This window comes from Esox lucius, chromosome 11 (genome assembly GCF_011004845.1).
Source record: "Esox lucius isolate fEsoLuc1 chromosome 11, fEsoLuc1.pri, whole genome shotgun sequence".
In the NCBI taxonomy this organism is placed as follows: Eukaryota; Metazoa; Chordata; class Actinopteri; order Esociformes; family Esocidae; genus Esox; species Esox lucius.
In genome coordinates, this window is record NC_047579.1 from 52,885,815 (window position 1) to 52,907,881 (window position 22,067).

A 22,067-nucleotide genomic window follows, 5' to 3' on the forward strand; every position below is an offset into this window, starting at 1 on the left:
TGCAGCCCATTCAGGTTGCACAGGTATTTGTGCCGTCGCAAGAAGATTTGCTGTGTCTCCCAGTACAGTCTCAAGAGTACAGTCAAATTTTTTTGAGCAGTGTATAAACTGTGAAAACATTTAATTGTTGTTTATCAGCTTCGTCATAGATTTCAAAAACTTATAAGAATGTAACATTTAATTTTGTGAAAACTGAATTAAATGTTTCATAATTAAATTGTATTAAAAAATAATAATTCATAATGCGCCAAAAGTTTTCAATGGGTGACAGGTCTGGACTGCAGGCAGGCCAGTTTAGCACCCAGACTATTTTACTACGGAGCCATGCTGTTGCAGAATGTGCAGAATGTGGTTCGGCATTGTCTTGCTGAAATTAGCAAGGCCTTCCCTGAAGAAATTGTCTTTATGGCAGCATATGTTGCCCCAAAACCTGTAGATGTTTTTTAGCATTAATGGTGCCTTCACAGATGTGCAAGTCACCCATGCCATGTGCACTAATGCACCCCCATACCATCATGGATGCTGGCTATTGAACTGTGCGCTGATAAGAAGCTGGACGGTCCCTCTCCACTTTAGTGCAGAGGACGCGGCGTCCAAAAATAATTTCACATTTTGATTTGTCAGACCACATGACTGTTTTCCACTTTGCCTCAGTCCATCTGAAATGAGCTCGGGCCCAGAAAAGGCAGCAGTGTTTCTGGATCTTGTTTATATATGTTTTCTTCTTTGCCTGGTAGAGTTTTAACTTGCATTTTTGGGTTCAGTGATGTACTGTGTTCACAGACACTGGTTTTCAGAAGTGTTCCTGAGTCCATGCAGTGATGTCCACTACAGAAACATGTCTGTTTTTAATACATCATGGCCATCCAAAATTGGTTTTCAGCCTTGGCATAGATTTCTCTGGATTCTCTGAATCTTTTAATGATGCTAGGTACCTAAGATTATGAGATCCCCAAACTCTTTAACATTTTATATTGAGAAAGGTTATTCTTAATATGTTGCACTATTTGCCCACGCAGTCTTTTGGAGTGGTGAACTTCATCCATCTTTATTTCTGAAATAAAGAGGAGAGAGGAGAAAAGAGCAGAGCAGGAGGACAGAGAAGGGAGACAAGGGTGGAGAGTGGAGGTGACTGGGGAGGAGGATGGAGAGAGGAGTGGAGAGGGCAGAGGAGGGAAGAGGAAAGGAGGATGGAGAGGAGGTGAAAGGAGAGGAGGATGGAGAGAGGAGGGGACTGCAGAGGAGGAAAGAGGAGAGGAGGGGAGAGGGCAGAGACGGGGACCCACGACAGCCTCTACATATTTCATGGCTGCCACTTATAATGAGGGCACATTCCCAGGTGTTGGTGCAGTACAACTAACTTAAATGGAATAACATGCTGAACATACAATATCACTTTACCATGAACACGTAACCACTTAAATGGACTACAAACACACACATACACACAGATACACACAGTTACCCCTAAAAGATCTCCTCATTTATGGCCAAGCATATACACTCACCTAAAGGATTATTAGGAACACCTGTTCAATTTCTCATTAGTGCAATTATCTAATCAACCAATCACATGGCAGTTGCTTCAATGCAGTTAGGTGTGTGGTCCTGGTCGAGACAATCTCCTGAACTCCAAACTGAATGTCAGAATGGGAACGAAAGGTGATTTAAGCAATTTAAGCAATACTGGGATTTTCACGCACAACCATTTCTAGGGTTTACAAACAATGGTGTGAAAAGGGAAAAACATCCAGTATGCGGCAGTCCTGTGGGCGAAAATGCCTTGTTGATGCTAGAGGTCAGAGGAGAATGGGCCGACTGATTCAAGCTGATAGAAGAGCAACTTTGACTGAAATAACCACTTGTTACAACCGAGGTATGCAGCAAAGCATTTGTGAAGCCACAACACGCACAAGCTTGAGGCGGATGGGCTACAACAGCAGAAGACCCCACCGGGTACCACTCATCTCCACTACAAATAGGAAAAAGAGGCTACAATTTGCACGAGCTCACCAAAATTGGACAGTTGAAGACTGGAAGAATGTTGCCTGGTCTGATGAGTCTCGATTTCTGTTGAGACATTCAGATGGTAGAGTCAGAATATGGCGTAAACAGAATGAGAACATGGATCCATCATGCCTTGTTACCACTGTGCAGGCTGGTGGTGGTGGTGTAATGGTGTGGGGGATGTTTTCTTGGCACACTTTAGGCCCCTTAGTGCCAATTGGGCATCGTTTAAATGCCACGGCCTACCTGAGCATTGTTTCTGACCATGTCCATCCCTTAATGACCACCATGTACCCATCCTCTGATGGGTACTTCCAGCAGGATAATGCACCATGTCACAAAGCTCGAATCATTTCAAATTGGTTTCTTGAACATGACAATGAGTTCACTGTACTGAAATAGCCCCCACAGTCACCAGATCTTAACCCAATAGAGCATCTTTGGGATGTGGTGGAACGGGAGCTTCATGCCCTGGATGTGCATCCCACGAATCTCCATCAACTGCAAGATGCTATGCTATCAATATGGGCCAACATTTCTAAAGAATGCTTTCAGCACCTTGTTGAATCAATGCCACGTAGAATTAAGGCAGTTCTGAAGGCGAAAGGGGGTCAAACACAGTATTAGTATGGTGTTCCTAATAATCCTTTAGGTGAGTGTATATACTCATACACACACTCAAATCTTTATAGGCATATGTGTGTGTTTGTGTTTGTGCATTCCTCAGTGTGTGTATGTACAGTGCTTACTAGAATTACTGTCAAGAATAGATGACCAGTTTGAGTTTTACACTGTTGAAGTGAGGACATTTTGGCCAATGCTCACATAGACAATATAATTTTTCAGTGTGGTTAAGTTTAAGGTTAGAATTAGCTTAAGGGTTAGGTTTAGGAATTTAGATTAGTAAGGTTAAGGTTAGGGTTAGAAATAGATGTAGAATTTAGAGTTAGGGACTAGGATGTTGGGAAAACATTTATACATTTACACACACATGGGTAATACATTTCCTCACTTCAAATGTAAATTCCAGTTGTGTGTTACAGTGTTGTGTGAAGTGGTATTGGTTTGTGTGTGAATGTGTGTGTGTGTAGCAGTGGTTTGTGTGTGAATGTGTGTGCGTAGCAGTGGTCTGTGTGTGAATGTGTGTGCGTAGCAGTGGTTTGTGTGTGAATGTGTGTGCGTAGCAGTGGTTTGTGTGTGAATGTGTGTGCGTAGCAGTGGTTTGTGTGTGAATGTGTGTGTAGCAGTGGTTTGTGTGTGAATGTGTGTGCGTAGCAGTGGTTTGTGTGTGAATGTGTGTGCATAGCAGTGGTTTGTGTGTGTGTAGACCAATGTAGCAGTGTTAGAAAGGAGCAGTGAGTCTTGAGGATAATTCATTCTAAATGTGGCAGCACACGTCACTTATCATCCCAAAACATACTACCACTCTCCTCTCGGCTTACTACCACTCTCCTCCCCTCTTACTACAACTCTCCTCCCCTCTTCCTACAACTCTCCTCCCCTCTTACTACCATTCTCCTCTTACTACAACTCTCCTTCCCTCTTCCTACAACTCTCCTCTCCTCTTACTACCATTCTCCTCTTACTACCACTCTCCTCTCCTCTTACTACCACTCTCCACTCCTCTTACTACCACTCTCCTCCCCTCTTACTACAACTCTCCTCCCCTCTTCATACAACTCTCCTCTCCTCTTACTACCATTCTCCTCTTACTACAACTCTCCTCCCCTCTTACTTCAACTCTCCTCTCCTCTTACTACCATTCTCCTCTTACTACCACTCTCCACTCCTCTTACTATGACTCTCCTCTCCTCTTACTACCACTCTCCTCTCCTCTTACTATGACTCTCCTCTCCTCTTACTATGACTCTCCTCTCCTCTTACTACCACTCTCCTCTTCTCTTAATACCACTCTCCTCTTCACTTACTCCGTCTCTCATCTTCTCTTACTCTCCCCTTACTACCACACTCTTCTTTTCTTACTACCACTCTCCTCTGCTCTTACTTAAACCCTCCTCTTCTTTTTCCTACCACTCTCCTCTTCGCTTACTACCACTCTCCTTTCCCTCTTACTACCACTCTCCTCTTCTTCTTACTACCACTCTCCTCTTCTGTTACTACCACTCCCCTATTCCCCTTTTCTCCCTCTCCTTCTCCCCGCCCACTTCTCCTCTCCCTCCCCTTCTTCCTCATTCTCCACTGACATCACCTCGTCTTTTGCTAATCCTCCTGTTCCTAAAAAGCCTCAGGTCCCAACGAGAGAGAGGGGAGAGAGAGGGGAGAGAGATGGGGGAGGGGAGAGAGATGGGGGAGGGGAGAGAAAACAAGGAAGAAATTAAGGAATTATAGCTGTTTTCATGATTGACAGTAAAGGTTATGTGTGCCTGTTTATGTTTGTGTGTCTGAGTGTGTTTGTCTGGGGACGTGTATGTGTCTGAGTATGACAAAAACTGAAATAAAATTTAAGCAAAATAATAGAAAATAACTAATGGAAGAAAATGCATTTTGCCTTTTTGATATTAACTTATGTACAGGAGTGAAAATTTGCAAATAGTTCAGAGTAAACATGACAAGAAACAACAAATAACGTAATACTGGTTAGGTTCACAATGTTTTGCTGTTTGCAGTATTTTCATGGTGAAGGATCACAAATCTTTCGGGCAGTATTTTACCTAAAAGATATAGAGTTTATCAATGTTAGCTTTGATTTCAAATTCTTTGTGAGTCTGATTAATCTGAAGGAAATATGCATGTCTAATATTTTCATAGATTTGGCAGGAGGTTAGAAAGTTCAGCTCCGTTTCCACCTCATTGTGGGCAGTGTCTGCACATAGTCAAGGCCATGATCACTGAGTCTGTACATAGTCAAGACCATGATCACTGAGTCTGTACATAGTCAAGACCATGATCACTGAGTCTGTACATAGTCAAGACCATGATCACTGAGTCTGTACATAGTCAAGACCATGATCACTGAATCTGTTTTACATTTGATTTCTGATCCAGTAGGTTCCAGTCCAGTGGGGTGAAGCTTGTGACAATGTATTGATATAAATGGTAAAAATAATGGGGCTCAGGCTGCATCCCGAACTCAATCCTCTGACCCCAAAGGACGAAATATGTGTGTTTGTTTATGTAGATTGATTTTCTAATATTTGTTTTCGCCCTGACACCACTTTCCCTTAATTTGTACAATGAACCCACATGCCAGTGTTGGAGTCTGCTGTTGATGAAACTGTAAAGGATTTTCAAAGGTTGAGGTATTCACACAGATTCTGTGGTCGTTATTGGGTGAAATTGGTGTCCACTTTTATGGAGTGATCAGATGTTAGTTCCAGATATCGAGGACAATGTCAGAGCAGAGGATGATGATGAAGAGTTTTAGGATGGTTGATATGAATTTGTGGTCTGTAATTTTATTATTTAATTTATGACGTCAACAGCACAGGCCTTTTTGGGCTGTAGGGTTTGGATTTTGTCCTGTAGTTCTGTGGTTGGAGAATCCAGTCTGTTCTGGTAGTTTCAATAGCCAATTATAGACTTTGTTTTTGTGTGGTTTATCCATTAATCTCTTGTTTGGGTAGTTGCATTTTTGTTGTTTGTTAGGTGTTTTCCTATTTTCCCAAAAGGGATTGGATTTAGTGGGTGTTTTCAGTTTGATCTTAGCGTTTGAGTTAATAAGATGGATCTTAGTGTATGAGGTAGTTAGATGGATCTTAGTGTATGAGCTAGTTAGATGGATCTTAGCATATGAGCTGTCCTATGTATGTGGCAGCTGTGTGATACGCGTGACAGGGCTGCCCGCATTTACTGTGGTGGAAGTTATTGTTCCCTTGGGAACTTTTGCCGTTTTGCCGTTTACACTCATATACACACACACACTCACACACACACTCATACACACACACATGCACACACCCACTCACACACACACTCACACACACACACACATGCACACACCCACAAGCTCAGCTTGTATGTTCATGAGACTAAACCTTGAGTCATCTGAAACCATCTCTTCCCACTATGAGTCCTGTGTAACCCAGTCAGCTAGAGGCCAGGCTAGGCCTCACTCAGACCAGGGACTCTAGTGGATGGACTGCCCAGATACCAGGGTCAGAGCTGAGGCTGGGGTGCCTGGGGACCTTCATGGGTGGATAAACAGAAGGTAGGGGGCATGGCATTCTTCCATCTCTCCTCTACAAGCCTCTCCTGTCATTTATTTTCTTAACTACCTGGACATCTCTTCTGTCACAGTTTCTGACTGTGGGGTTGTTGTCTAACTGTCTTCACTGTGGTACTTTTTATACAATTGTTGGTATGTTGTAGTAAAATGTATGCAGTAACAATCCAGTAAATTATACATTTTAATATTTTCGAAATTACATTATACCTCAGTAAACTATAGAAAATAGTAGGGCTGCACGATTAATCAAATTATGATCAAAATTGCAATATTGAAATGTGCAATATCCAAATCGCCAACTTATGTGATTTTCAGCTCGACAAAAAGGTAAATGAGATGCGCTTTGCGTGAGGCAACGGGTCACGCATCGTATGTCTGTAATCATTATTCTTGAATATCTGGACAGATTTTGTTTAAATAGCTGATAGTTTGTCAATGGAAGTTTGAGTTAACACTGCAACTACTAGCGAAGACGTCTGCTTCAAGCTAGCAAGAGATATTGTCCCACACACACAACAGCAAGTTAATTAAATGTTTCGGCTTCAATGTCGCTGCCTACAAACATAGGCTACTTTATATGGGAGCCAATATACCTCAAGGGTTTAGAAATGTTGCCTAACTAGCTATGGCAACGACACAAACATAACAAATGCAGTAAACACCATTGCATTAAATGTGCAGTTAAATGAACAGTTTGACTCAGGATGCACCTTCAAATTGGTAATACATGTAAATTAGAATACATTGAACTTCAACTCTAATTTTTATTGAGTTTAATAGCACATTATGTTGGCTATGATCATAGGTGGAAATCCCGGGGGACCCCCCCCCCCACCCCCCTCAAAAAAAACTATGATTTGTCCCCCGCAATATATCACTGTATAACATAACTATGTATTTGTAATAATATTGATAAAGACACAATGAAAGCACTTGTACTGATTACAGACACTTAATAGCACGATTTTACAATTAAAAAATGTGCAACCCCCCCGCCCTTTGCCTCACAATGGTTTGATAGTAAATAGTACTGTACGTTACATCATACTTCAGTGAAAACGACATTATACTACAGTAAATGTAACATAATACTGTAAATAGTACCTTATACCACAGTAAATATGACATTGTATGACTGTAAATACTACATAATACTACTGAAAATCCTATATTACACAACAGTAATTTGGTCATGTGGATGTAGTTTCTATCTATTCTACTCTATATCACTGTAGTTCCTGTCTCATCTGTTACATCCAGTGGCTGTAGTTTCTTTCTCTTCTATATTTGTGCTGCTGATGCTGGTTATTTTCTATCTATTCTATCTATGTGGCTGTAGTTTATAGTTCTATATCTCTGTAATTAGTATCTCTGTATGTAACTCTTGTAGCTTGTATGGCTGTAAATCTATGTCTGTTGTTGTGCTTCTGAATTCTTCTACATCTCTTGGCCTGATGTTTACGTCTTGTATATCTTTGGGTCAATAGTATATCTCTTCTGTATCCCCGGTGCTTTAGTTCATCTCTTCCATATCTCTGTGTGGCAGTACTTCATGAGATCTCTTTATCTCTGTTTGTGGCTGTATTATTTATATTATCTAATAAGACTGTAGTTTCTAATTATATATGTGTGGCAATAGCTTTTAGTTCTATATCTCTGTGGATGTGTTTCTAGTTTCTCTATATCTCTGTGGATGTGTTTCTAATTCCTCTTTAACTCTGTGACTATAGTTTCTAGTTCTGTATCTCCAGATGTGTTTTTAATTCACTTATATCTCTGTGTCTGCAATTTCTAGTTCTTTATCTATGTGGCTGTAGTTTGTTGTTCTATGTTTCTGTGGACATAATTTCTAGTTCTTTATCTATGTGGCTGTAGTTTGTAGTTCTATGTTTCTGTGGACATAATTTCTAGTTCTTTATCTATGTGGCTGTAGTTTGTAGTTCTATGTTTCTGTGGACATCATTTCTAGTTCTTTATCTATATTGCTGTAGTTTTTGTTCTTTATCCGTGTGCCTGTAAATTGTAGTTTTTCCTCCTGTTCTGTGGTTTAATGTTAGAAAATCTCTGTGCATTTCTCTGTCCTCCTGAGTCCATGTTGGTGTTAATCACCTTCTTTCTCTTTCTTCCTCTCTGTCTTTCTGTCTGTCTCAGTCTGTCTGCTGTTTGTTGGCTTGTATAATCACTGTTTGTAGATTCTCTGCTCTTTCTGTGTAGTGATGCTTTTGTGGCTGTTGCAAGTTGTTATTCTGCTTTTTCCCTTAGAAGGGTTGTCTCACAATTTGTCTTTGTCTCAAATTTTTCCAGAAATAAAAATCAGAAATAAATTAAAAAATGCATTTATTTGACAAATTCCTTCATGCTTGCGTTCATTGTTAGGAAGAAAGAGACATTCCGGCTGCTTGGGAATTGTATTCCTGACCAACGATGATGATTAAAGTGGTAAAATGCAGATTTTTTGTTTTGTAATATAAGTAAATGTCCATAGCATATCAGTAGTGGAGCAATGGTATGATAGTTTCACAACATTTCCCTACTAGGAATTATTTTGGGTGCATACAAAAGCACATCCTAAAATAGTGAATTTCCTTTAGTAAACAGAATATGCACCATATTAAAATGGTGATTCGCTAATATCCCGTTCACAAAGCCTAAATGCCTCAAATTTCACCAATGCATTGAATTATAATGAGGTCATTTTCGTGTTAGAAAGTTACGCGAAGGGAACTGTGGAAACAAAGATGGTAAATTTTTGTCCTGCAATGGAACAAATTCTGTCAGCTTCGGCTGAATATGATTGGAGCAGTAATGTGGGATTTATTGCGGCATCTAAATCTCTCTTTTACCATTCTAGAATGTCCCATTACAGTTTTCTTTAGCTGGTCGACCAATTGTGAAATTGAAACGTACTCGTGTGAGTGAAGGGGAGAGTTGGGTGCGGATGTGTTTGCTATGTTTATGGAACATAAGAATCAGAGACAACTCGGTGAGATGTGCTCGTATAAGAAGGCCTCAACTTTTACAGCACCTGCTCTGGAGTTGTAATGAGGCAATGACAGAAACTGACGTCTCAAAATTTGGAGTAAAATTGTGCAAAAAATAATGTTGGGATGGAAGAGCACATTGGCAAAACATAGTAATTTTTTATCAGAGCCAAACACCAAACTATAATAATGCACATAACTTTTGAATGATGTTGCTTAAGGGTCTTTAAAGGGTCAGTGCGTAAACTAGAGCACTTTAAAGGTTCCGTGTGTATGTGTGTGTGTGTGTGTGTGTGTGTGTGTGCGCTGCTAGATGCTTCACAGTGTTGACATTATAGTAGCTCTTCTCCTGCCTTTTCTGTGCATTCCCCTCCCCCACTCCTTCACGCTCTCTCTCTCTCTCTAGTTCTCTCTCTTCGTGAACCGCATTAAAGATGTCTTCCACCACACACACGCTAACTGTCCCTTTGCTATTTTTTCCTTTGTCCCTGGCTCTCTTCGTCTCCCACTCTCTCTCTCTCTTGCTCTCCCTCTCTCTCTGTCTGTCCCTGTCTCTTTCTCCCTGTCTCTCTCTCTCTCTCCATCTTCCCTCTCTCTCCATCTTCCCTCTCTCTCCATCTTCCCTCTCTCTCTGTCTCTCTCTCTCTGTTTCTCTCTCTCTGTCTCTCTCCATCTTCTCCCTCTCTCTGTCTCTCTCTCTCTCTGTCTCTGTCTCTTTCATCTGTCCCTCTTTCTCTTTTTCTCTTTCTTACTCTCTCTATAGCTTCCTTTGTCTCTGTACATCTTAAAGGGTTCTAGTTCTTGTTTCCACCCTCTACTTCCATTCTCTTCACCCTGTATCTCTCCCCTACTCTCTCTGTATCTCTCTCTCCCCCAAGCACATTGGCACACAGTTGAGAACTGCCCCGCCCCATTCTCTCCCTTGTCTCTCTCTGTATGTTATCAAACCCATCCAGTTCAAACTGATGGCATATGGCTTATTTCCAATCAGCAATGATCCTTCAGGCAATTATTATTTGTTCTACCTTTCACCGCTACCTTCTACCTTTACCTTCTACCGCTGCCTTCTACCGCTGCCTTCTACCGCTGCCTTCTACCGCTGACTTCTACCGCTGACTTCTACCGCTGACTTCCACCGCTGACTTCTACCGCTGCCTTCTACCGCTGCCTTTTACCGCTGCCTTCTACCGCTGCCTTTTACCGCTGCCTTTTACCGCTGCCTTCTACCGCTGCCTTTTACAGCTGCCTTTTACCGCATCCTTCTATCGCTGCCTTCTATCGCTGCCTTCTATCGCTGCCTTCTACCGCTACCTTCTACCGCTGCCTTCTACCGCTGCCTTCTATCGCTGCCTTCTACTGCTGCCTTTTACCGCTGCCTTTTACCGCTGCCTTTTACCGCTGCCTTCTATCGCTACCTTCTACCGTTACCTTCTACCGCTGCCTTTTACCGCTGCCTTCTATCGCTACCTTCTACCGCTACCTTCTACCGCTGCCTTCAACAGATACTACCCGTATCTACTACCATTATGTAGTACCACTATGCTCTACTGTTACCTTCTACTGTTATCTTCTAACTTCTACCGCTATCTTCTACTTCTACCTTTTACTCCTTCTTATGTCACAAAAAATATTATATCAAATAATTATGCCTTGAATATTAACAATATTGTATCTCTCTTCCCGCTCATTCTCTATCCTTTTCTCTATCTTTCTCTGCTTCCACACTCAATCTGTTTCTCCACCCTCGTCCTTTATCTCTCTCCATTCACCCTTTATTCAACAGAAGAACAGCCGGGACACATGTAACTTTGATAAGGAGTTCACTAAGATGCCTGTGGATCTGACTCCGACAGATAAGCTGTTTATCATGAACCTGGACCAGGACGAGTTCCTGGGTTTCAGCTACACCAACCCTGAATACCCCTGTGTTTCTGAAAGGGAAGAGGAGAAGGAGGCTGCCCCGAGCTAAGACAGTAAAACACAGACCTGAGCACACACTCACCTGAAGACACACACACACACACCGGAACACACTTATCTTGACAGACACAATTCCTGAACAATTTCTGAGGGGGGGGAGAGAAGGAGGCTACCCCTAGCTAAAAACACAGACCTGAGCGCACATCCACCTGAAGACACACACACACACACACCTGAAGACACACACACGCACCCACCTGAAGACACACACACACACACCTGAAGACACACACACGCACCCACCTGAAAACACACACACCTGAAGACACACACGCACCCACCTGAAGACACACACACGCACCCACCTGAAGACACACACACACACCTGAAGACACACACACCTGAAGACACACACACACACACCTGAATACACACACACCCACCTGAACACACCCACCTGAAGAGACACACACACACCCCCCTGAACACACACACACCCACCTGAACACACACACACCTGAATACACACACACCCACCTGAACACACCCACCTGAACACACACACACCCACCTGAAGACACACACACACACCTGAAGAAACGCACACACCCACCCACCTGAACACACACACACACAAGTTTGTACAGCTATCCTCATGGGGACCAGAAAATAGAAATTGCATGCTCCCTTGACCTAACCCTTAACCTAACCCTTAACCTAACCCTAATCTAACCCTAATCTAACCCTAAACCTAACCCTTAACCTAACCCTAACCTCAATAAAGTGAAATGTATGCCCAAACTTTACCTACATGTAATGCCTAACCTTAACCCTAAACTTAACCAACAACGCCTGGACCTTAAAGAAATCCCAATTCTAACTCTAAAAGGAATTGTAAGTTTGACCCTAAACCCTGAGCCGGAAATTGAATTTTGGTTTTACTATACTCATGGGGACATTTGATCCCCATGAGTTTAGTTAGACCTAAAACACCCCCACCTGAACACACACACCCCCACCTGAACACACACACCCCCACCTGAACACACACACACTCACCTGAACACACACACACACCTGAACACACACACACCTGAACACACACCCACCTGAACACACACACACACACACCTGAACACCCACCTGAACACACGCCCACCTGAACACACACACACACACACCTGAACACACACACACACACACCTGAACACCCACCTGAACACACGCCCACCTGAACACACACCTGAAGTCATTTTAATAGGAGAGCTGCCAACATACCAGATCCCTCCTTTTACCTTCCTGCCTCCCTCCTCTCTCCCTCCCTGTATCCCAACCTCCCTCCCTACTTCTCCCTGCCTCCCTCCCTCCCTGCTCCTCCATTTCTACTTCCGCCTCCCTCCCTCCCAGCTCCTCCATCCCTACCCCCACCTCCCTCATAGCTCCTCCATCCCTACCCCCACCTCCCTCATAGCTCCTCCATCCCTACCCCCACCTCCCTCATAGCTCCTCCATCCCTACCCCCACCTCCCTCATAGCTCCTCCCTCCCTACCCCCACCTCCCTCATAGCTCCTCCATCCCTACCCCCACCTCCCTCATAGCTCCTCCATCCCTACCCCCACCTCCCTCCCAGCTCCTCCATCCCTACCTCCGCCTCCCTCCCAGCTCCTCCATTCCTACCTCCATGACTGCGTATTTCCTGGAGTCTCGCTTTGATGTCACAGGTTGGTAAAGCAAAAAGCCACTTGCACTCACACGTGTACGCTCAAACCCACATATTTACACTAACACACACACACATCACACAGTCAATGTACAACCCTTCTGAATACCTCGAAGTGAGCATCTTCAGATGCAACAACGACCGTGCTTCATTCCTGGATTATTCATTTGCACTTGGTGATATTTTTCCTTCTCACTTTGTTTGTTCTAAATTGGATTAAGCTGTGTGTGTGTGTGTGTGTGTGTGTGTGTGTGTCTGTCTGTCATTGGCGTACACCAATTATCTCAAACTCTGAGGAATAATATTACTTCTACCTGACATAGTACTGTAAAACATCTGAACACACACAACCACATACACACAATCACACACACACTGCATACACACCCACACACACTCAACCTTCTTTTACCCTTAGGATATTGCCAGTGGGTCATATGCAATAAGAATCCTACGCAGTGACTGTGTGGCATAGATATTTACTACATAGATGCAATAAGTGTCCTACGCAGTGACTGTGTGGTGTAGATATATACTACATAGATGCAATAAGTGTCCTATGCAGTGATTGGGTGGCATAGATATTTACTACATAGATGCAATAAGTGTCCTATGCAGTGACTGTGTGGTGTAGATATATACTATATAGATGTAATAAGTGTCCTAAGCAGTGATTGTGTCTTAGATGAATGCTAAATAGAGCAGGTACTGAATATCTGTATGTACAGGACATTGTGAATCAGTGAATTACAGAATGGAAACTACTTTTACGTATTAAATATTTCTGTATTATAACAATGTAAATTATTTTTGCGTTAACCCTTAAGCTGCCAGCATATTTTAAATATCTTGATTACAGACCGGGGTCGTTTTGACCCGACAAAGAAACATTTGGATAAAGGAACCATCAGAGCCAAATCTCATCAGCCAAAATAATTTAGGCATGCAATTGTAATAAAAATAAATATAATAAGCTAAAAAGTGCTGTTTGTAAATGTATAAAAGCTATTAGGTAAATATGCCAAAAAAAGGTTTTGTTATTGTTAGCGTACTATGCTCATAGTGTGTCTTCGCAACTATTTCCTCTTTTTATTTTCATCCAATCTTTTTGCGGTACCAGTGTCAAATAAATTGGGATGAAGGTCTGGAGACAACTCAAATATAGATATTGATTTCTCCTCCAGGTAAGCTCTCTAGTAGCAAGCAGCTAGCAGCTAGCTACCTAGTGTTATTGGTAAGCTACCGATACTACATCTCTGTCCAGTGCCACACTAGCCTGGGAAAAGGATACAAAAAGTGTTTGTTCTCATTAACCATGAGTTATACCATGAGCAGGACAGGCTATAAAATGGGAATTACAAACCACAAGTCATATAATTTTGGTAAAAGTGCCAAGCTAGTTAGTTGTTATCACATTTGCTCTTTGGTTTAACATAGGAAGCTCAATCTGTCATGTGCCACTGAATAGTCTAATTTACAACTTTACATGGATAATTGAACAGCTAGCTAGCTTGGCATTTTATACAATGTGTGTTTTGGAATAAAAATGTGTATAGCTTATTCTCCCTGTGGTGTAAATATAAACAAGCAAACAAAAACCTTTTGTATACGTGTACTAGGCAAGTGGCCTCAGACCGTTTTTTTTTATGTTTCAGAGCTGGCTAGATAACAGTCATTTAGCTTGCCGTTTATCCAACATTACACAATATATGGAGGTTTAATTAGAACCTTGCAAACTTTCTTTGTCCCAAGCTAGTGGCAGCAGACAGACATATATGGCTAGCTTCCTAGCTAGGTAGCTAGCATATACCTAATGAGGAGAAATATGGCCAACACCTCTCTTTTCAGATACATACATCTTGAAAACCTATATTCAAAATCATGGAAACAAGTTTACATTCACCCACTATTGATAACTGGTAATTACGTCTCCAGAGTAATCAATATTCAAAATATGTATTTATTTAGGAACGGAACACTGTCCGTAGTTTTGTTAAGGAGTTGATTGACAAAGGCAAGAATTTAATAAATTCATATCAAAAATATTTTGATATTTTTGATATTAGTTTATAAGACCCAGTGGGTAGCTCAAGGGGTAAAGTGTGTATTTCTGTATTATAAAAGTCTGTTATTCAATCCAACCGTTAAAGGTGTTTACTTTGAATAGTTTCTACACACGTGGGATTGTCACCTTAAAAAGGTACACAGCCATATCAGGGGTCATTTCATCCAGGACGCAGGCAACAGACCACCCAATTACAGCAACCAATTCACAGCCTCAAGTGTATGTACCTCTTCTGTGTGTGTGTGTGTGTGTGTGTGTGTGTGAATTAGTTGTAACTACTAGAATCTAGACCTAATTTTCTATCTATTTAAAGTTGTAAACCCTGTTTCCAAAAAAGTTGGGACGCTGCATAAAATGTAAATAAAACAGAATGCAATGATCTGCAAATCATTTAATAGAAAATGGTAGAAAGTGAGACATTTTATTGTCTCTTGAAAAATATGTGCCCAATTTGAATTTTATGCCAGCAACACATTTCAAAAAAGTTGGGACAAAGGCAACAAAAGATGGGAAGTTGTGTAATGCTAAAAAACTAAACCTGGTTGAATATCACACAACTAATTAGGTCAATTGGCAACAGGTCAGTAACATGATTGGGTATTGAATGATCATTCCAGAGCGGATTGGTCTGTCAGAAGTGAGGATGTGGAGGGGTTCACCACTCTGTGACAGACTGCATGGACAAGTTGTGCAACAATTTTATAATAACTTTTCTCAACGTATAATTGCAAAGAGTTTGGGGATTTAATCCTCTACGATACATAATATCATTAAAAGATTCAGATAATCCGGAGAAATCTCTGTATGCAAGGGACAAGGCTGATCTTCGGGCCCTCAGGCGGCACTGCATTAAAAACAGGCATGATTCTGTAGTGGACATCACTGCATGGGCTCAGGAACACTTCAGAAAACCACTCTCTGTGAACACAGTACGTCACTGCATCCACAAATGCAAGTTAAACCTCTACCATGCACAGAAGAAACCATATACAAACAAGATCCAGAACCGCTGCTGCCTTTTCTGGGCCCAAGCTCATTTAAGAGAGACTGAGGCAAAGTGGAAAACTGTCCCTCTTAATCATGGACGCCACGTCCTCTGTTCTGAAGAGGCTTGTTATCATCAGCTTGTTATCAACACACAGTTCAAAACCCTGCATCCGTGATGGTATGGGGGTGCATTTGTGCACATGGCATGGGTGACTTGCACATCTGTGAAGGCACCTTTAATGCTGAACAAGGTTTTTTTGGGGCAGCATATGCTGCCATTAAGACAATTTCATCAGGGAAGGCCTTGCTAATTTCAGCAAGACAATGCTGAACCACATTCTGCATGTATTGCAACAGCATGGTTCCATAGTAAAAGAGTCTGGGTGCTAAACTGGCCTGCCTGCCGTCCAGACCTGTCGCCCATTGAAAACATTGGGTGCATTATGAAACGAAAATTTTTAAATAGTACAAAGACAACATATCAAATGTTGATTTGCACATAATTTCATTATTTTTATTAGCATTACGCAGCGTCCCAATGTTTTTGGAAACGGTTGGTAAAAAAAAATGGTAGTATATTTGTAAATGTTCTTTGTGGACTTTTGTAGTATATTTGAAAATTTCATTTGTGATACATTTTCTTTGTGGTCAACTAACTAGTTACTAACAAATAAACACTATTTAGTAGGATTTCTGTGTTTATATGGAGAAGTGAAAAATATGTTTTTATGTCTTTTGTCCATGGATTAGCTGTGGAGTAAATTAACTGTTTGTGATAAAAGCACCACATTTGCAGTGGAAATTCATGGGGCCAGTCCAGATTAGTCCCCTTGGGGCCTGTCAGATCATGTCCAAAATCATACATTTCCCAGCTTTTGGGCATCACAAAAACACGACAGTTTTAACATAGTAAATAACATACCATGGTCCTTAACACGTGGCTATGGGTTGAATGTTTCATAACTGTATTCTACATATCCGTAGAAACATGAAAAAAATATGTTTATACTTTTATGTTTGACATTACAACTATTTTCATGCTTATTCAATGTCATTTAAACTGTTCTCTTGAGTTCAAAGTTCACATGTTGATTTATTTTGATTTACAATTTGGGGTCAAAAAACACCCTATAGCGACTTTTTTAAGAATTTAAATATGTTGCTGCTTTTTGAGTTAATGTAATTTGCTTAGTATGGCTTTTCTGTAGGTATCAGCATTAAGGTATATTTAGGTATTGTGTAAGATGTTACATTGTACCTATAAATATGTACTTGGTTGAAGATACACTCAGTTTTATGATATGAAAGATCTCAATTATGTCATATTTCTGAGACTACCTTTAGTTGTAAGATTAGTTATTTGATTTAATGTTATTTCCTGAGTGTGAAGTGTTTATGTATGCTTATTTCCATGTGGTTTCATTGTAAATATATAAATATGTATGATTAGTCTTCCAAGTAAATGTAGCTAATAAAATATTCACATATAGTATTAAGAAAAACGAAGATGACTGATTCCTGCTAAAAAGGACAGTATCGTTTTAGATAGCTGGGCTAAGCTTCTAGAAGCAATTCATGATTGATTTATGATTTTACCATGAAGGCAGTGTTTGCGAGCGTGAAAATACTGCCTTTGAGTTGCATTTATACTGTGACTCCAAACTTCAGAGCACATCCAGTCCAAAGTGGATTCCATCCAAATTATTGTTTAGGGGGTGTCCTCATTTGATTAATTATCTATTGATGGTTTCTTAGGGTTATCTGTGGGTTCTCAAGCTAAAGCTACTGCCTACTCCTGAAGTGGAGAAATGTTTTGATAGGTAGAGTATGTGTTGGTGAGAATAGTGTTTGATTGATAGGTATGTATTGGTGACAATAATGTTTTGATTGATTGGTATGTGTTGCTGAGAATAATATTTTGAATGCATTTGATGTTGAGATTAATGTGTCCTGTGATGTTTTTTTATTTATAATAAAATTGTTTTATATTTAGTGATTCACAATTTCTTGTCTCTGTTCTCAACTATCATCAATGTTTTTTCATCTATTGACATCTAATCAGAGCACATTCAAATATATGTGCCGACACTCACGCACACAAACTCACACAAAGAAAATCGAATTTACATTTATGATGAACACAGGGTGGCTCACATGGAGCAGGACCTCGCTACTTTCTTTTCCATGGCAAAGACTTCCCAAAACCAGTTCTTTCAGCCTGGGAAAATGTCTCCGACTCCTCAAAACCAGTTCTTTCAGCCTGGGAAAATGTCTCCGACTCCTCAAAACCAGTTCTTTCAGCCTGGGAAAATGTCTCAGGACTCCCCAAAACCAGTTCTTTCAGCCTGGGAAAATGTCTCAGGACTACCCAAAACCAGTTCTTTCAGCCTGGGAAAATGTCTCCGACTCCTCAAAACCAGTTCTTTCAGCCTGGGAAAATGTCTCCGACTCCTCAAAACCAGTTCTTTCAGCCTGGGAAAATGTCTCCGACTCCTCAAAACCAGTTCTTTCAGCCTGGGAAAATGTCTCAGGACTCCCCAAAACCAGTTCTTTCAGCCTGGGAAAATGTCTCAGGACTCCCCAAAACCAGTTCTTTCAGCCTGGGAAAATGTCTCCGACTCCTCAAAACCAGTTCTTTCAGCCTGGGAAAATGTCTCCGACTCCTCAAAACCAGTTCTTTCAGCCTGGGAAAATGTCTCAGACTCCTCAAAACCAGTTCTTTCAGCCTGGGAAAATGGCTCAGACTACCCAAAACCAGATCTTTCAGCCTGGGAAAATGGATTAGACTCCCCAAAACCAGTTCTGTCAGCCTGGGAAAATGGCCAAGACCCCCAGTAGACGTACTCTGGGCTGGTGTAATATGGACTGGTGCATAAGCAGCATGTTAGCAAAGCAGTGAACTTCCATCCACACACATTTATCACAATTTTGTTTCCCACAATCCTTTGCGTTACACAATATATAATAGTGGTGAGTGGCTTGACAGTCTTAACGGAAAAGTAATGTCCTGTTTTAATGAGGAAGCATGTGGCTCTGGAGACTGCTCAATAAAACCCAGACACACAGTCCACACTAAAACCCATACACACAAACACACACAGTCCACAGTAAAACTCACACACAAAACTCATGCACACAAACACACACAGTCCACACTAAAACTCACACACACAGTCCACACTAAAACTCACACACACAGTCCACACAAACTCCCACACAAACTCACACAGTCCACACTAAAACTCACACACAAACACACACAGTCCACAGTAAAACTCACACACACAGTCCACACTAAAACTCACACACACAGTCCACACAAACTCCCACACAAACACACACAGTCCACACTAAAACTCACACACAAACACACACAGTCCACACTAAAACTCACACACACAGTCCACACTAAAACTCACACACACAGTCCACACAAACTCCCACACAAACACACACAGTCCACACTAAAACTCACACACAAACACACACAGTCCACAGTAAAACTCACACACAAAACTCATACACACAAACACACACAGTCCACACTAAAACTCACACACACAGACCACACTAAAACCCCCACACAAACACACACAGTCCACACTAAAACCCCCACACAAACACACACAGTCCACACTAAAACTCACACACAAACACACACAGTCCACACTAAAACTCACACACAAACACACACAGTCCACAGTAAAACTCACACACAAACACACACAGTCCACAGTAAAACTCACACACAAACACACACAGTCCACACTAAAACTCACACACAAAACTCATACACACAAACACACACAGACCAAACTAAAACTCACACACAAACACACAGTCCACACTAAAACTCCCACACACAGACCACACTAAAAACCCCACACAGACCACACTAAAAACCCCACACAAACACACACAGTCCACAGTAAAACCCCCACACAAACACACTCACACACACAAACATACACAGTTGTTAGATTCAGTCAATTTTTTATCCATGAACAAAATAGATTCAACCGGTAGTCAGGGGAGAATCTTTATTCAGCATGAGTCCAAGATGTTGATCTTCCATAGTTCTTACATGTTCTCCAATAATTACAAAGTTAACACAGTCTTTTATGCCAGGACACATAGGAGGTGTTCAGTGGTCATAGCCAATTACACAGTCCATTATCCTCCAGCACATCCCCTCCATTATCTGTCTGTCTTCCAATCACATACATGTATTCTATATTCTAACCTTACATGGCCTGGTAGTGTCCCCTCTTGAGTTTACTGGCTGCACAGTTTATCAGGTTGTGTGGGGCCCTTCAAAAGTGGATACCAACTGTTTGTGATACAGTACCTCATATAGCACAAGATAACAAAGTACCACTCCTCTAACAAGAGAATAGAAACAAAAATACATGTGTATCATCAGGTAAAGACAGGCCTCCTCACAATGGTATGTTCCAACCTACGGTCCATGGGTCTATTCATAGAGTCTATGACAGTCACATGGAAAACTCCTATCAGGAGGTATGGACAGGATGTGTGGACAGGATGTGGGTAGGGTGTGTGGACAGGGTGTGTGGACAGGATGTGGGTAGGGTGTGTGGACAGGGTGTGGGTAGGGTGTGTGGACAGGATGTGGGTAGGGTGTGTGGACAGGGTGTGTGGACAGGGTGTGGGTAGGGTGTGTGGACAGGATGTGGGTAGGGTGTGTGGACAGGGTGTGTGGACAGGGTGTGGGTAGGGTGTGTGGACAGGATGTGTGGACAGGATGTGGGTAGGGTGTGTGGACAGGATGTGGGTAGGGTGTGTGGACAGTATGTGTGGGTAGGGTGTGTGTTTGGGGTGTGTGGTTAGGGTGTGTGGGCAGGGTGTATGGGTAGGGTGTGAGGGTAGGGTGTGTGGTTAGGGTGTCTGGACAGGGTGTGTGGTTAGGGTGTGTGGTTAGGGTGTGTGGGCAGGGTGTGTGGGTAGGGTGTGTGGACAGGGTGTGTGGACAGGGTGTGTGGGGCTCATCAATAACAGGCCCAGCACCACGTCCTATTTTTTTTCCTTTGCTCAGAGTTAGTCAGCACTTAATGTGTTGTGTTAAGTTTCTCATGCTCATATTCTATCACAGTCCACATTTAGGCTGTGTTTAGATCACATACACAGTCCACATTTAGGCTGTGTTTAGATCACATACACAGTCCACATTTAGGCTGTGTTTAGATCACATACACAGTCCACATTTAGGCTGTGTTTAGATCACATACACAGTCCACATTTAGGCTGTGTTTAGATCACATACACAGTCCACATTTAGGCTGTGTTTAGATCACATACACAGTCCACATCTAGGCTGTGTTTAGATCACATACACAGTCCACATTTAGGCTGTGTTTAGATCACATACACAGTCCACATTTAGGCTGTGTTTAGATCACATACACAGTCCACATTTAGGCTGTGTTTAGATCACATACACAGTCCACATTTAGGCTGTGTTTAGACCACATACACAGTCCACATTTAGGCTGTGTTTAGATCACATACACAGTCCACATTTAGGCTGTGTTTAGATCACATACACAGTCCACATTTAGGCTGTGTTTAGATCACATAAACAGTCCACATTTAGGCTGTGTTTAGATCACATACACAGTCCACGTTTAGGCTGTGTTTAGATCACATACACAGTCCACGTTTAGGCTGTGTTTAGATCACATACACAGTCCACGTTTAGGCTGTGTTTAGATCACATACACAGTCCACGTTTAGGCTGTGTTTAGATCACATACACAGTCCACGTTTAGGCTGTGTTTAGACCACATACACAGTCCACGTTTAGGCTGTGTTTAGATCACATACACAGTCCACGTTTAGGCTGTGTTTAGATCACATACACAGTCCACATTTAGGCTGTGTTTAGACCACATACACAGTCCACATTTAGGCTGTGTTTAGATCACATGCACAGTCCACATTTAGGCTGTGTTTAGATCACATACACAGTCCACATTTAGGCTGTGTTTAGATCACACAGGAAGATCTGGAAAGAGTTACCAACATGTGGGCTTGCAGCATTTCTTGAATTCTTGAATGTAGAAAGGTTGCATGGATAAAGATATGTATATTAAATGGATAGTTTTTGCTATAAAAAGATATGTTTTTCCAATCTTTGCAGTGTTTTTGCTCCCATAAGTAATAAATAACAGACTTTCATT

The 22,067-nt window shown here is 41.7% G+C and overlaps 1 protein-coding gene across 1 annotated transcript in view; it reads left to right on the forward strand.

The window, feature by feature from the left end:
- Window positions 1-11,379, forward strand: part of prkcbb (protein kinase C, beta b) — a 115,789-nt gene extending 104,410 nt beyond the window's left edge. Inside the window, exon 17 of the mRNA XM_029123188.2 lies at window positions 10,958-11,379. Within this exon, the coding sequence (XP_028979021.1) occupies window positions 10,958-11,143 (186 nt within the window). The 3' untranslated portion in view covers window positions 11,144-11,379. The remainder of the gene's footprint in view (window positions 1-10,957) is intronic.
- Window positions 11,380-22,067: the final 10,688 nt, after the last annotated feature.